The 16,889-nt window shown below is 42.0% G+C and overlaps 1 protein-coding gene and 1 gene segment (V, D, J or C); both read right to left on the bottom strand.

The window, feature by feature from the left end:
• Nucleotides 1-7,423: 7,423 nt before the first annotated feature.
• On the bottom strand, nucleotides 7,424-8,332 carry LOC137073757 (immunoglobulin lambda variable 2-18-like). The segment is given in 3 exon segments: nucleotides 7,424-7,443; nucleotides 7,747-8,097; nucleotides 8,278-8,332. Coding segments are annotated over 3 exon segments (426 nt in total).
• A 4,749-nt stretch (nucleotides 8,333-13,081) lies between these two features.
• LOC137073758 (vascular cell adhesion protein 1-like) overlaps nucleotides 13,082-16,889 on the bottom strand; it is a 130,448-nt gene continuing 126,640 nt past the window's right edge. Inside the window, exons 15-16 of the mRNA XM_067442467.1 lie at nucleotides 13,451-13,531; nucleotides 13,082-13,366 (exon numbers count right to left, since the gene is read on the bottom strand). Coding sequence (XP_067298568.1) covers nucleotides 13,262-13,366; nucleotides 13,451-13,531 — 186 coding nt within the window. The 3' untranslated portion in view covers nucleotides 13,082-13,261. The remainder of the gene's footprint in view (nucleotides 13,367-13,450; nucleotides 13,532-16,889) is intronic.

The following is a 16,889-nucleotide window of genomic DNA, read 5'->3' on the forward strand; positions in this document are numbered from 1 at the left end:
CATGGGGCTGTGGTTCCTCATAATTTCGCTTGCATGTCCCAAATAGGGGATCAAAATTTAAATGATCTGGGCCTGCCTGATCATTTATGGGCGGCACATAAGAATGATGTAGGCTTCGTTAACTGCCCACCATACGAAGCCACAGTTAAACACCACGACCCTGTATATAGGAAGCAATACCCACTGTCAGAAGACAAGGCTTTGGGTATTGACAAGGTCTTGAATTCTCTAACAGAACAGGGAGTGGTTGTACCATGTAAAAGTTCATACAACACGCCTGTGAATCCAGTGAGGAAGGCTGATGGTACCTGGAGATTCACTCAGGACTTAAGGGCAATTAACAAAATAATTGTTCCAGTGGCCCCTGTGGTTCCTGATGTACCGGCCATCATGTCATCGATAAAATCAGATCATGAATATTTTTCTGTTGTTGACTTGTGCTCTGCCTTTTTCAGTGTCCCAGTGCACCCGAACACGCAGCAATTGTTCGCATTTACGCACCGGGGCCGCCAGTTCACGTGGACGAGAATGCCACAAGGGTTCGTCGATTCACCTGCAGTCTTCACACAGGTAATCAGGGACTGCTTGTCTGATCTTAAATTGCCCATGAATTCATGCATGTTGCAGTATGCAGATGACATCCTGGTTACTGGGGAAACCATTGTCTGTAGGGAGGCTACTGTCTGCCTTTTGCAGCGACTGGCTGACTGTGGTTTCAAGGTGTCAAAACAAAAGATGCAGTTCTGCTTATCAGAAGTCAACTATTTAGGTCATGTGCTCTCGAAGGGCCAAAAGCTGCTTTCACCAGAGCGAATAAAAATAATTGTTGACACAAAACGACCAGCCACTAAGCACGCGTTAATGGCATTCCTTGGTTTGATTAACTACTGCAGGCAGTGGATTCCTGATTGCTCTTATCATGATAAAACACTCAGAAGTGCTTTTACTCATGATGATCCTATGTCAGGTCCATTGACCTGGACGCAGCCAATGTTGCAGTCCTATGAGACTCTGAAGGCCGCCTTATGTTCAACACCAGCATCGGGGCTCCCAAACTATGCGTTGCCCTTCCACCTGTATGTCACACATTATGGTGACACTGCTAGTGCAGTGTTAGCACAGGAGCATGGGGGAGGGTTCAGGCCATGTTCATATTTGTCAAAATCATTAGACAGTGTAGCCAAAGGGCTGCCAGCCTGTCTAAAGGCGATTGCTGCTGCAGCAGTGATGGTGTCCGACTGTCAAAAGATTGTACAGGGCCATCATTTAACAGTACATTGCGCTCATCAAATTCAGTACATGTTGAAGCATTTATCCACCCAACACTTGTCAGTCCAACGACGGAGTGGGTACGAGGGTGTGCTGCTGAATACTGAAAACATGGTCATAAAACCAACCTCATCACATGACACAGTAGCTCATGCATTACAGCGCCTGATCCATGCACAGGATGATTGTGATAATGATGAACATGATTGCATGGTGACCATAACCACTGACTGCTCCATTAGGTCTGATATGATGTCAACGCCCATAGAGGGCGCGAGATCGCTGTTTGTGGATGGCTCGTGTTCTAAGCCACAGGATGGGGTGTATTTGTGTGGTTATGCTGTATGTGAACTACCTGACCATACATTAGAGTCTTTCTCTTTACCTTTTACGTCAGCACAGGCTGCTGAATTGATTGCACTCACGAGAGCCTGTATGTTGGCTGAAGACGAGGATGTTAACATATATACTGACAGCAGGTATGCTTTTGGTGTGGCCCACGATTTTGGACAAATCTGGGCTACCAGAGGATATGTTGCTGCCGATGGCAAACCAATCGCACATGGGTCACTAGTAATGGACCTAATACAGGCCTGTAGATTACCTCGTCGTTTAGCCATAATTAAGACGAAAGGACATTCATATTTAAACAACAGTGAGGCCAGTGGTAATAGCCTGGCGGACAAAATGGCAAAAGAGGGGGCTTTATCCGGAAAAATGCCTCCCTGGTTGAACATAGCCGCCGTGTCGGCCGAGCCGCAGGTTCTGACCTGTGGTATGATACCAGATAGAGACTTAAGAACAATGAAAGCTTCAGCATCCGAATGTGACAGGGCCTATTGGGATTCAATTGGAAGTGCCAAGAATGAGATGGGAATTGTAATTGATAATAATGGCCGCATCTGTGTGCCAGCCTCATGCGCTTATTTCCTCATTTGGGAATTTCATGGTGTCACACATCGCGGCCAAAGAGGGGTATATGAGGATATGTCTAAATTCTTATGCATACAAGATTTGACAGCAAGAATACAAGACACGTTAGGGAGATGTGTAACATGTGCAATGAATAATACCACAAAACCAGTAGCAAAGCATCAGACTTTACCGCTACCGGAGAGCCCGTTACAACAATGGCAAGTAGATTTTACGCATTTACCTAAAAAAGGTCCGTACAAATACTTATTGGTGTTTATTGATAAGTTTTCAAGGTGGATTGAGGCTTTCCCGTGCGCTACGGAGGATGCAAAGACAGTTGTAACACATCTAACGAGGGAAATTATACCCAGGTATGGTATACCACTCGCTATCGACTCAGACAAAGGCCCTGCTTTCATTGCAAGGGTATTAATGGATATGACAAAACAGTTACAAATCACGTGGCAACACCATATCCCGTACCATCCACAGTCATCCGGGGTGGTAGAACGATGCAATAGAACTATTAAGGACAAATTAAGAAAAGCAATGCATACAGTAGGCCACAGTGACTGGCCAAAATTGTTGTCCGTTGTCCTAGCCGAGATGAGAATGGCACCCCATAAGGGTCTTAAAGGGCTATCTCCATATGAAATGGTGATGGGTCGCCCATTCCCCGCTCCCTGGAAAGGAGGCGGGATACTTGGAGGTATTGGATGTGACGTGCCCCTGGGGGAATATGCTAAGTTATTATGTGAGGCCCTCCATGAAAACTGGAGGAAGCTGCATTCGAGTTCTGCACCACTGCCGTTAGACCCGACACACCCGTTCAAAATTGGGGACGAGGTGATGGTCAAACAATTTTTAAAGATGGGGGATTCTTTTGAAGCTACAAAATATAGCTCCCCAACAAAAATCGTGGCGGTAACTCGAACTGCAGCACTAACGGAATCTTTTCCACAGTGGATCCACGCTACCAGGCTGAAGAAAATCCCTGGACAAACTGATAACTAATTTTGTGTGTTACAGGTGTCCCAGGACGTGTGCATTGATGGAAATGCAATGGCAATAATTGTAGAGAAGTAACTATGTCTGTCTAGGTACTGGAGCTGTCCGATACCTTAACAAGCCACTTAGTTAGGGTTTCCAAAAAGACCACTACTGCGTCAGGGGGCGGAGAGGCTGGAACAAGGGGCCACTTAGGTAGGGTTTCCAAGAAGACCACTACTGCGTCAGGGGACGGAGAGGCTGGGGCGGTGCGTGACCTGGACTGACTGGGACTGACCACGATTCTTTGCTTGGCTGACTGTCTGTTATTGCATAGTAGAGGAGCTGAACACGCAGCGCTGCTTATGACATAACACTCATCAGCACCAATATCCTTTTGATTTTATTTGCTTTGAAACCATTATTACTATCATTGTTATTATTGTTGTATTGATATTATGCATATTTTCAGAATGCAGGTGTATTATGTGAATGTAATTGCTCTCTGTATGACCTGTACCTTGGCTGGAAGGCCATCCGATAATCTGTTTTGGCAATATGCCAACTCTACTGCTAGGGATGTCACCAATGACTCCTGTTACGTATGTCAACAAATAATGTCATCTGTTGTCAGCATTTCCATGCCCGTATTAGACCAGTCTGCTTATGATCATTCCTGTACGTTTCTGTATAAGTGGCCTGGAGGAAGAGATTATGCATGGCTGCCCAGAGCCCGCTGTGTTGACCATTTTCAGAATGGCTCCAGGCCCCAAAACCCTTTTTTACCTGAACATATTGAAATCAGACCTATTTTTCCGAAGAATTTCACTTTCATTAGATGTTATAAGAGCAACAGTACTAACCCATCCGACCCTAGGGGCAGAATTAGACGAAGCATGTGTAAAGTGGTGCTCAAGGAACAGAAGGAGGGAACTAGCTTCAATGCTACCACTGTACATGTTAGCACCTTAAGGAAAACGTTCCTTAAGATATACCAGAGTGGGAAGTACGGTAATGTCACCTTCAGGTTACACATTGATTGGTGGTGGTATTGCGGCCCCGGAGCAATGTTTAAAGATATACCAGGAAACTGGTCTGGTCTGTGTGCCCCAATTCAGTTATCTTACCCAATCCAGATATTCAAAAAGGTTCATCAGCATAGGCCCACGCACCATCGACTGAGGAGGGACGTGTCTATGAACGAAGTCCCTGAAAACCACCGACTAACCACCCACTGGACTAGGTGGTGGACCTCTATGTTCCCCCAAAAGGGAACTGCTGATCAATGGGTTCATATAGAGGTCCTTCACTATCGACTGGCAAAATTTGTCAATGACACCACTGATGGTATGACAGGGGTAAGAAGAGAATTAGGTGCCCTGCGCCTGATGACCATGCAAAACCGCCTGGCATTGGACATGCTCCTGGCTGATAAGGGGGGCGTCTGTGCCATGGTGGGGGATCAGTGCTGCACCTTTGTTCCTGCCGAGGATGAAGCTGAAGGAGCCGTGGGCCATGCTGTGGAAGAGCTGAGAAAGATGGCACATAAGCTGTATGGGGATGAAACCAAAGAAAAGGATTGGGGTTGGGGGCTGATGCATTCTCTGTTTGGTTGGGTAACACCCTTTGTGACAATGTTGATTCCAATACTGCTGATTTTATTGGCCGTGTGTATCTTTGGGCCATGCTTAATGCAATGTTTGATGAATAGAGTATATGCTACGATCTCTAGCATGACACCGCCACATCACTATGAACCAATTTCAAAACGTTAAGCTTTCAGCTTAAAAGAGGGGATTGAAAGATTATATGTGCATATATATTCTGCGTATGTGTTTTCTGCAAACTGTCTTCCTGATAACATAAAAGGGGAACTGATGTTTGTGTCCTGTTTTGCTGTGTACATGTAAAGCACGCACCCACCCAGCTGTTATCATCTAACTGCAGAGCTATCTATTCCTGGTATTTGACAGCTAAATGCGTGCATTTCTATATTGTTGACATATATGGAGTTATCTTTCTGTTTCCTATGTAGGGTGCGTCCAAATATTAGGGCGTGGATTGATGTATAAGTATCACTGCTTTTCCTGTTGTACTTTGAGAGCTGCATTCTGAATAAACCATATTGACTTCACTCGTGTGGTTCATTGACCTGCACTCTCCCGAGATCTCGACTGATTGCTGAGCAGAGACTGAGGCACACAAAGACACGGGAACAATTTCCTACAGTATCAAAACTGGAGTGACTTCATCGCTGCCACAGAGCAGGCACGAACTCAGGCTGACAAAGTCTCCACAGGAGCCACAGCCGAAACCTTAATCTTACAGCAAGCCCAGGCGTCATGTTTCCCTGACGAACTTAATGCTTTCCAGAAAGGGAAACCTCTTCATAGGCAAAGTCGTCTCTCATTGTCTCCTGAACTGGATTCAGATGTGGGTCTGATGAGAGTGGGAGGAAGAATTCGTAGATCCCAGGACCTGGACCCCGACATCATTCACCCAATTATTCTGGACCCGAAGCATCCAACTACGCAGCTCATCATTAAGACCTATGATGAGTCCCTGCTGCATCCGGGCCCAGAGAGAGTCTTTGGAGAATTGAGACGCAAGTATTGGATCGTAGGAGGAAGACCAGCCATCCGTAAACATCAGCACAGCTGCCGGGAGTGTCAGAGATGGAAATCCTTTCCTGAAGTTCCGAAGATGGCTGATCTGCCCCCGGTAAGGCTGCGTCTTTTTAAACCACCATTCTGGTCCACCGGGGTAGATTGCTTTGGACCCTTTGTTATCTACCAGGGCCGTAGAACAGGAAAGCGATGGGGAATCATCTTTAAGTGCTTAACCACCCGTTGCTTACACCTTGACTTGCTCGGAAGTTTGGATGTTGATGCCTTTCTCCTAGCTCACCGTCGCTTCATATCACGTCTTATGAAGACGGGCAAGCCTTTAGAGATCTGGGCAGACAGAGGAACAAACTTCCGTGCTGGAGACAGAGAATTGAGTAAAAGCTTCCAGGCGACGGAACCCAAGCTCCAGGAACACTTGGCTACCCAGCAGATTTCATTTAACTTCAATCCACCACGGGCTCCACATTTCGGTGGAGTCTGGGAGCGTGAAATCAGATCAGTTAAGAATGCCCTGCAAGTGATTCTTGGCAAGCAGACCACCTCCGAAGTTGTTCTTCAAACTGTCCTGATCGAGGTAGAAGGCATTTTGAATTCAAAGCCTCTAGGTTACCTTTCCTCAAACGCTGCAGATCCTGATCCGATTACTCCTAATTTGCTCCTGATGGGGCGGCGGGATGCCTCTCTGCCACAAGCCATGTTTGTCAACAGTAAGTTCCTTGGGCGAAGAAAGTGGCGTCATAGCCAGATTTTGGCTGACCACTTCTGGACACGGTTCATTCGTGACTATTTGCCTAACTTACAACCCAGAGGAAAGTGGCTAAGGGAAGTCCAGAATCTCGAAGTAGGGAAGACTGTTCTGATCTTTGACCCACAACTGCCTCGGGCCTCTTGGCCCACAGGGCGTGTTACAACCGTCACGACCGGTAGAGATGGACGTGTCCAGTCAGTGGACATCCAAGTTGGCAGTCGGATTTACACGAGACCAGTGTCACGTCTGATGGCGCTTCCTGAGTTGACAGAGGAGTGAGTCTTTTTCCCAGGAGGAATTGATCCCAATTCCGGGGCGGCTATGAAAAGACTCCTGTCATTCCATTCCCTTTTTAGTCCATTTCACTCTTTGAAGAATACTTTGCCACCTGCCACCTGACCACGCCCGCCTCACCTGTTGTCTATAAATTGATTGTGAACCCTTTGGCTCATTTTTTGCACTCTCTACCAGCACTTTGATGCATACTGTGCGCGTCTTTCTGAATTAACGTGAGTCAATCTATCATTATGATTTACTGTCCCTCTGTGAACATGTGCACTGTTGATTGATTTCTTTGTTTGCCAGACATGTGCCATGAGCCTTGTGGGAAGTCTGTTTGCATTGTTTCAAGTCTGTTTAGTTGTGATTTGTAAACTCACATTTCCTATGTTCATTTGTATAATTGTGTAATTTGTGTTGATTGACCGCTGTCACTAATTGTATTATTTCTTTATTCACTTCTGCAGCACACAGAAAATGCATTGAACCAAAGTCAACCTGAAATAAATGTGACTGGTGTTGTTACAACCCTTGCCTTCTCCCTGCTTAATTCATCACTCTATATTACCTGACGTCTTCTGACCGAGACACTGTTTGCTCACCACACTCTCACTTTACCTGAACCATTCCCATTACCATACAGTTCTTTCAATCAACATCATCAACTTCATCATCATCATCATCATCATCATCATCATCATCATCATCATCATCATCACCACCATCATCATCACCATCATCATCACCATCATCATCATCATCATCATCATCATCACCATCACCATCACTATCATCATCATCACCATCATCACCATCATCGTCATCACCATCATCGTCATCACCACCATCATCATCATCACCATCATCAACCTTCAGCTTACTACTGTGTGTGTGTGTGTGTGTGTGTGAGACTAGTTTTACCTGTGACGTCAAGCTGAACTCCAGGAATCCCCGTCCATCTTCCATCCTCTCTGTCTGTAGTAAATCTGCAGTAGTAGACGTGTTTATCAGCTTCTGTTACAGCCGTCAAAGTGAGACTGGACGTGTCTTTATCTTTATCTTTACTCAAACACTGAGCTCTTCCTCTCTTCTCTGGACCTGAACACAGATTAGGTAATTCTCCAACAGCTACAGCAGGTTTGGTCCAGAAAACTTCTTTGAGCTGATAACTCTGAGGATATGTTACAGTGCAGGATATCGTCACTGATGATCCCTTTAATGCACAAACATATGAAGGGCTGTAATTCACTCCCCAATGCTGACCATCAGCCCCTGAAACACAGACATGAGGAATGAAGAGGCGTACATGTGTTTTAGAGCAATATACAGAAAACATATTTTCACTTTTGAGCATTTTTGTTATCTGACAGCAAAACACTCATCATGTCAGTTTATGAGTCGCTCGATCATCTTTAGTTGAAATATCTGTATAGAGAGAAGCTGAAGACTCACCCGCAGTCATGATCACTACGATCAGAGGAAGAGACTTCATGAGACACGACACCATAGTGACTTCTGCAATCATAAACCTGACAATTATGACATTATGAGCATCATCGACACACAACAAACAAACTCTGTCTGACAGATGAAGCACATGAGGATGATCTGAGAATAATTCACGGCTCAGTGAAGGCTTGACGTGAACTGATGATGTTTCTCAGGTCAGGCCTCGTGTGTCTAAAGAGCTTCACACAATATTTACTCATGAATCTACAGCAGATATTGAGCTTCTGGAGTCAGAATCTCTTCATCAAACCAACATTCACCTGAAACTGTTTCACAAATATCACTCGTAGAGTAACTGAATTATTATAAATAATGGGTAAAACGGTCTTACCGCTCTGCAGTGTCGATGCGTCAGTGTCGACGGCCAAGTGAGAAACACATCCGCAGTTTAAGCAGCAAACGCCTCGTTTTCACACTTGATAAAGTGCAGCTAAAAATGTCGGCTTTGCTCTTCCTGGTTAAGAGTGACCGCCATCTCAACTACACAAGATCAACTGGAGAAGAAAGTTAATGTCTGCAGATGTCAAACACATGACGAGCTTTATCTCTGTGGAGTTCAGTGTTGTTAAATCTGTGTGAGAGAATATGTGAAAGATGTTTGCTTTGAGAAAGAACAGAGTAAAGATGCTCATCATGGCTCAGGAGCGTCTGAGCAGAATCTTTACAGCTCTTAGTGTCACTTCCTCTTTCTCAAACAAACTCTGTGTTTAACACATGAAGCGATGGACCAAACACACACGTGCCATAACGTGTCACAACGTGACAAACGTACCACAATCATAACCACAAGCAACTACATTGTGTTTAAGTAGGTCAGTGCCAGTTTCTAACAGACAACACAAGCTCTCAGAAACCAGACCGACAATAGCTACAGTAAGAATAGTTTTAAAGGTCTTTAAAACACTACATCACTAACAGATCTATTAATTAACTCCCAAAAATGTCCCAGTGGTGCTCACTTCGGAACCAAATGACCTCCAGCTGCACCTCTGTGGGTCTATGGGTGGAGGGGGTGGAGTTATGGGTCAGTTAGGGTGTGGTTGGACCATCTAGCTCCACCAATTCAAATCCCATCCAGAGAGGGGGAGCTGGACGTCTCGCTCCACCCATGGCTCTGCAGTGAGCAGCCTCTCAAAATGGAGGAATTACATCTTTACTCAAAACTTTTCTGTGAACAAATTTCCTGAAAAGATGTGTGTTTTTAACATTGATTTTAATTCAGAGATAGTGTTGACAAAAAGGAGTGATCGGGGTAGAGAGTTCCATAATTTGGGTGCAATAACACTGAATGATCTGCCCCCCATTGAAGCCAGGCGATGCCGAAGGACAACGAGAAGGTTGGAGTCAGCAGATCGTAAAGAGCGAGTGGGGTGAAGGGGAGAAGCAAGTGACAGAGGTAGGGGGGAGGCCGTGCAGAGACTTAAAAGTGAGAAGAAGAATTTTGAATTTAATACGGTAAGACACAGGAAGCCAGTGAAGATCATGCAGAATTGGGGAAATATGAGCAGAACGTTTGGTGTGTGTGAGTAGTCTGGCAGCAGAGTTCTGAATATATTGTAATTTAGAGATGGAGCTAGCTGGTAGGCCAATGAAAAGTGCATTGCAGTAATCAAGACGTGATGTGACAAACGCATGGATGACAGTTTCAGCATCAGAGATACTGATAAAGGGACAGAGCTGAGCGATACGACGCAGATGGAAGAATGCTAATTTAGTGACGGAATTAATGTGAGAGTGGAAAGATAGAGAGGAATCAAAAATTACACCAAGATTTTTAACAGTAGTAGATGGTTTGATAAGAGAGCCAGCAGTCTCACAGGTGAAGTTGGTGGGAATTTTATTAGTGAGTGACGAAGGTCCAGTGAAAATAATCTCAGTTTTGTCCATGTTAAGTTTTAGAAAATTTAGGACTCAAAACCAACTGAGCAACTGTAAAATCTGTTAATTTGATCTGTTTATTATATAATTCATTGGATGATATCAGTAACAATGAGGTTTAAGACAGAAAATCTTACACAATAAGCAAAAACACATTTAACGGTTCCATACTCATATAAAATAGGTTCATGTCCCACTTCAGAAACATCACCTTTGGAGGCGAGTAAATGATGTCAAAATGTTAGTTGTGAATGTGGTCGTTTTGTTCTGTAAGTTAAAAATACTGCAGGTGAAAATGAATCCTAGTGACTTGATACTCAGTTTTCCCCTGATTTTCATAAAACACAACTAACACGATCAGACACTGGAACTCAATACTCACAAACAATGGAAATAATATGACAGATTAGTCCAGGTATTCTCATGCAAACACTGTGCTGGAGTGTGATGAAGACCGAACACAAGGAAGATTTTCTCACTTCTGTTTTTCAAACCAGTGTTTTGTCTCTGTCCGTTTCTTTCCGTTTCTATTCCTGAGGATTTTCCCGCGCTGTGGGCGGAGCAACGGCGACAGGCGTTAATCTGATTGGTGTTCAGACTCCTGCAGTCTTTAATCCTGTTTGATTGGTTATTTTTACCACTATGAATAATAATACAATGAGAATGTATTAAATTAATAACTATTAATATGAATTATTCACTATTCTGGTTCGCTTGCGTATTTTCATTTGGTCCGATCTCAGTATTCTAGTTCATCACTTCTTTACTTCTGACCTTTTATTACTTATACTATATAAAACCTACAGGCGTTTATTAGTGTGACTGATATCCTCTAGATGGCAGTCTGGACACACACAAAATATTACCAATAATGTCAGTTATAATGAGAAAATACACCGCAGCTACAAGAGAAATTTTTATTGGAGATGTTGGTATTTTAAACACTATAATGATTATGTTCCTTCAGTAAAGATACAGCAGAAGAAAATCCAGTCAACAGAGCAGTCAGACATGACAGAGACTTTAACACAATCAGTCACAGATTACTGAGATTAACATGAACATACTGCTTAGCTGGGATTATTAACATACATACAGTATTGTTCAAAATAATAGCAGTATAATGTGACTAACCAGAATAATCAAGGTTTTTCGTATATTTTTGTATTGCTACGTGGCAAACAAGTTACCAGTAGGTTCAGTAGATTCTCAGAAAACAAATGAGACCCAGCATTCATGAAATGCACGCTCTTAAGGCTGTGCAATTAGTTGAATTAGTTGAAAGGGGTGTGTTCAAAAAAATAGCAGTGTGGCATTCAATCACTGAGGTCATCAATTTTGTGAAGAAACAGGTGTGAATCAGGTGGCCCCTATTTAAGGATGAAGCCAACACTTGTTGAACATGCATTTGAAAGCTGAGGAAAATGGGTCGTTCAAGACATTGTTCAGAAGAACAGCGTACTTTGATTAAAAAGTTGATTAGAGAGGGGAAAACCTATAAAGAGGTGCAAAAAATGATAGGCTGTTCAGCTAAAATGATCTCCAATGCCTTAAAATGGAGAGCAAAACCAGAGAGACGTGGAAGAAAACGGAAGACAACCATCAAAATGGATAGAAGAATAACCAGAATGGCAAAGGCTCAGCCAATGATCACCTCCAGGATGATCAAAGACAGTCTGGAGTTACCTGTAAGTACTGTGACAGTTAGAAGACGTCTGTGTGAAGCTAATCTATTTTCAAGAATCCCCCGCAAAGTCCCTCTGTTAAAAAAAAAGGCATGTGCAGAAGAGGTTACAATTTGCCAAAGAACACATCAACTGGCCTAAAGAGAAATGGAGGAACATTTTGTGGACTGATGAGAGTAAAATTGTTCTTTTTGGGTCCAAGGGCCACAGGCAGTTTGTGAGACGACCCCCAAACTCTGAATTCAAGCCACAGTACACAGTGAAGACAGTGAAGCATGGAGGTGCAAGCATCATGATATGGGCATGTTTCTCCTACTATGGTGTTGGGCCTATTTATCGCATACCAGGGATCATGGATCAGTTTGCATATGTTAAAATACTTGAAGAGGTCATGTTGCCCTATGCTGAAGAGGACATGCCCTTGAAACGGTTGTTTCAACAAGACAATGACCCAAAAACACACTAGTAAACGGGCAAAGTCTTGGTTCCAAACCAACAAAATTAATGTTATGGAGTGGCCAGCCCAATCTCCAGACCTTAATCCAATTGAGAACTTGTGGGGTGATATCAAAAATGCTGTTTCTGAAGCAAAACCAAGAAATGTGAATGAATTGTGGAATGTTGTTAAAGAATCATGGAGTGGAATAACAGCTGAGAGGTGCCACAAGTTGGTTGACTCCATGCCACACAGATGTCAAGCAGTTTTAAAAAACTGTGGTCATACAACTAAATATTAGTTTAGTGATTCACAGGATTGCTAAATCCCAGGAAAAAAAAATGTTTGTACAAAAGAGTTTTGAGTTTGTACAGTCAAAGGTAGACACTGCTATTTTTTTGAACACACCCCTTTCAACTAATTGCCCAATTGCACAGCCTTAAGAGCGTGCATATCATGAATGCTGGGTCTCGTTTGTTTTCTGACAATCTACTGAACCTACTGGTAACTTGTTTGCCACGTGGCAATAAAAAATATACTAAAAACCTTGATTATTCTGGTTAGTCACATTGTACTGCTATTATTTTGAACAATACTGTACATTTAACTATTAATGTAAAGACGACACTGAAGTATTGAGTAAATGCTGCTGCGATCTTATTTAAATCATTCAAACTACACAAGTGTTCTCCTAAAATACATTTGCATATGCAGCACATACATGAAAAATATGAAATTGTGGCTAAAATATAGAAATGCAAGACTAATACAAAAAAACACAATTCTAAAAATCCTCTTATAAGCTGAATTGCAATATACGCGGTTTAAGAAAGCAGACTGTCATTGATAATGAGATGATGTTGAGCTGGTGATGGTGGATGATGGGTTTCTGAGGAGCATCAGTCAGCAGGGATTCAGTGAGGAGAGTTTAATGTGGATCTGCTGAAGTCACTGCTAGAGTCTCATATTCAGAAGATCTGGACTGAAGCTCAAGAGCCGTGTAGATGCCATCAGGAGCTCTGGACTGAACACCCTGTGAGAGACGGATCAACAAACAGCCAGTTTATGTGTGGATCTGCTGAATCTGACTGAGAAAGTGTCTGAGACGTTTACTGACTGGGATTGTGCTGTAAATGTCAGCAGATGTTCTGGACGCTGGATCCAGAGCTGTGTACGTATCATCACTCGCGTCAGCCGTCTATGGAGAGACATTTATAGACTGATATCGCTTCATATGTGGAAACATGTAATATTAGACATGAAAACTAGAGGTGCACTGATCTGACTTTTTCAGTCCCGATATCGATGCCCGGGCTTTGTGTATCTGTCGATACCCGATATCGATCCGATACTATTGTTGAATTTATAATAAATTGTATACCTTTCACCTTATACCTTCCTTGAAGAGACTAAAGGCACCAGACTTTACTAACACAATAAGACAAAATAACAGATGTATGCAAAGTGTTGAATTCTTATTTTAAAAACAATTGTGCATTCAAATCTAAAACAGACTGTAATCAAACTTCTTTAAATAAATGTAAGTGTAGCAGTGGAAACAAAACAGTGTATTGGTCAAACATACAATAGTAATCTTACAGTTACCAAACATTGTAAACATGTAAAAAGAAAAAAAAAAAATTGTGCATTCATCTAAAATATAATGCAGGGCTTCACATTAAGTATGCTTATGCTCAAATCGGTCATTCACTTGTCCGAGTAAAAAATGTGCTTGTCCGGAAAAAAGTTAGATTTGTGTGTGTGTGTGTGTGTGTGTGTGTGTGTGTGTGTGTGTGTGTGTGTGTGTGTGTGTGTGTGTGTGTGTTGTAAATATAACTTATTCTGAAGCAATGTTCTCAGTGTTCAATCAGCTTTGACATATTTTAAATCCGCATATTTGTGATATTTTACCTTTATAATTTTCACGCTAATCTTATTAAAAATAAGCTATGCTTCAGGTTTCATATAATATTCTTAAATTTGATCTATACATTAAATTAAAATAAGACACCATAGGGCTGTTACCAATAAAATTAAATAATTTACCCGGAAAAATTACAACTGCATTAAATAATGTTATGAGATTTGTATTTTTGAATAGACAATACAGACGCAAACGGGACAAAAAAAAATGCATTTTTAAGTTTAGAAACAGTTTGAGTAGGCCTAATTGTTAACGAACAAGAAATATTAACAAAGCCGTTTTCATCAGATCAATAAATTTAAAAAAAAAACTTTGGGCATAAGATTAGTAATGAATGTGAGCTTATTGTGAATTAATTTAATAAACTTAAAACTTTAATAAACAGTAAATGAACATGTCTTAGAAAGTTATTCATAAAACTTATAAATATCAGTATGTTCATATGTAAACCATATGTTTACTTTCTTCACTGACGATTATGAGGGGAAGAAACAGGGCAAGATAAAAAAAAAACAGAGAAAAAGAGAGATGTGGACATAAGAAAGACAAATAATCTGCCCAGTGACGTGGTTTTCAAGCTATTGTTATCTAATTTTTTGGCCTTCAGAACATCTTAAAATGCACATGTGCCCGAAACACCCTAACATTTGGGATATGATTATAAACCTGCCTACATTATTGGATTAATGCATGCAAAACGGTTTGTGTGTGTGTGTGCGTGCATGTGTGTGTGTGTGTGCGTGTGTGTGTGTTGCAGATATCCTTACAAGTACAAATTGGGCTGTATTATTTGTGTCCCCTTCAAAAATTGCTCTTGAGAAATTTTATGTTTATTGTCCCACCAAGTGTTAGATGAAAAGTACGCCCTGCGTGAGGGGCGTTATGGTTCTGCTGTTTGGAAATATTTTCGCAGCTGAAATGGAACAAACACACTCAATATCGCATCTCAAATGTAAGTGACTAATTGTTAATTAACTGTTTATGGAGCTGTCATATGAAATCAGTGTCATTCTCAAACGTGATGCTGTTCAGGAAAACATCACGTTTGGTTGTGATGTTGTTTAACTCTATCATATGTTATACATATAAAAGCTTTTTGAACATTTTGAATGTTTACCGCAGTTTCTCTGTGTGAGCAGCGCTCTTTTGATTTCTCCTCAAGATGCGCGAGCGTCAACAGCGTGTTGTTCCCGTCAGTTCATTACATTATCCATATCCACTATCAATCACCACTTACACTAAATTAATGCAGAATCATTCTTACATTCTGGTGATTCATTAGTTATTTTTTTTGTAATTGGCGTTTTAATCAGTCTCTTGTCTGTTGGCCAAGTAAAATCATTTCAATTATTGTCCCTTTAAGAAATCCACTTGTTGCGGACAAGTGTTAATGTCGAGACCGTAATGTAGTCAAACTCTTAATTTAAAATAAATAAAATGTAGTGTTGTAATATGTGTTGAGTATTTCTTGAGTATTAAAACAGTGTTTTGACTATCCGTGAATGTAACACAAGTGTAATGGAGAACCACTGTCGTGAGAGTTAATGCAGGGAATCGGATATACTGTGTACTGTTAACACTGTGAATTGAGAGGAGAATATGTTGTAAAGAGAGTTCATTTGTTTCCTGTATAGACGGTTTCATCGAACACACGCACGTTGCTACAGTTAAGCGCCTGGCCCGAAGTTAACTTCCGGTCTGTGTCTGTTTATCGGTCTGGTTCAAGCCTGCAGTCTCCCTCTCATTTACTGAAGCTTTCGCGCCTCGATCGCCCCCCGGTGACCGGTCCCAGTATAGCCGCCCCTCTGTGTTTTCTAATGGACTCGAGGCAAACTAAATAATAAAATTACACTTCAATATTTTTTCCCCAAAGTTAGTTTATGTCACTGAAGGCAGTTATCATCACGATGATTTCATTTCAGGTGTTCGTTTTTAAAATAAGTTTACTTTGAGTTAGTTATTTGATGCTATAAAAACGGGGGTGTGACGTCATGATTGACAGCTGAGACTGACGGCTTCTCTGAGTGAAGTTGTCGCTGAGGCACTAACGGACTTTTTTCGAAATTTTTGGGAGCAGATTAGAGCTTTAGCTTTAATTTCTACATTTCCATAACTGTTTATTTCACACCAACATAATTAATTGTTCTGCATCTGCGAGAGTGTGGGCGGGCTTTTGATATCGCAGCTGTACTTGCTGCGCTCTACTGCGCAACTCCGGTCCCGAAATCGCTACTGCGCAGACTCGGTCCCAAGATGTCCGCGCCGTGCAGGCCGCCTAAAAGCTTCAAATCTGCCAAGCGGAAACGGATGATGTCGAGTCGTCCATATTTTTTTACGGTCTATGGTCTGGTTAGTGGATAGAGTATGGCGCACTACTCAGTAGAAATACATTTTGACGTACTATTCTTGGTTAACATGATATAAATATTAAAAATCAAGCAGAGAGCACATGACACAAGTTTCCCAACATTAATCTTATATTATGAAACAAAGAAACATGTTATGCCGACGCATTGCATAATTGAAAGGCGAGTGCGCACGCATTTATATAGGCTACTGTGAACCCGCCGGTAAAATGATGTTCGTTCAAATCCAGCTCAAACATGACATAAATCTGTAGCTTACTATACTT

This window comes from Pseudorasbora parva, chromosome 4 (assembly GCF_024679245.1).
Source record: "Pseudorasbora parva isolate DD20220531a chromosome 4, ASM2467924v1, whole genome shotgun sequence".
Taxonomy (NCBI): domain Eukaryota; kingdom Metazoa; phylum Chordata; class Actinopteri; order Cypriniformes; family Gobionidae; genus Pseudorasbora; species Pseudorasbora parva.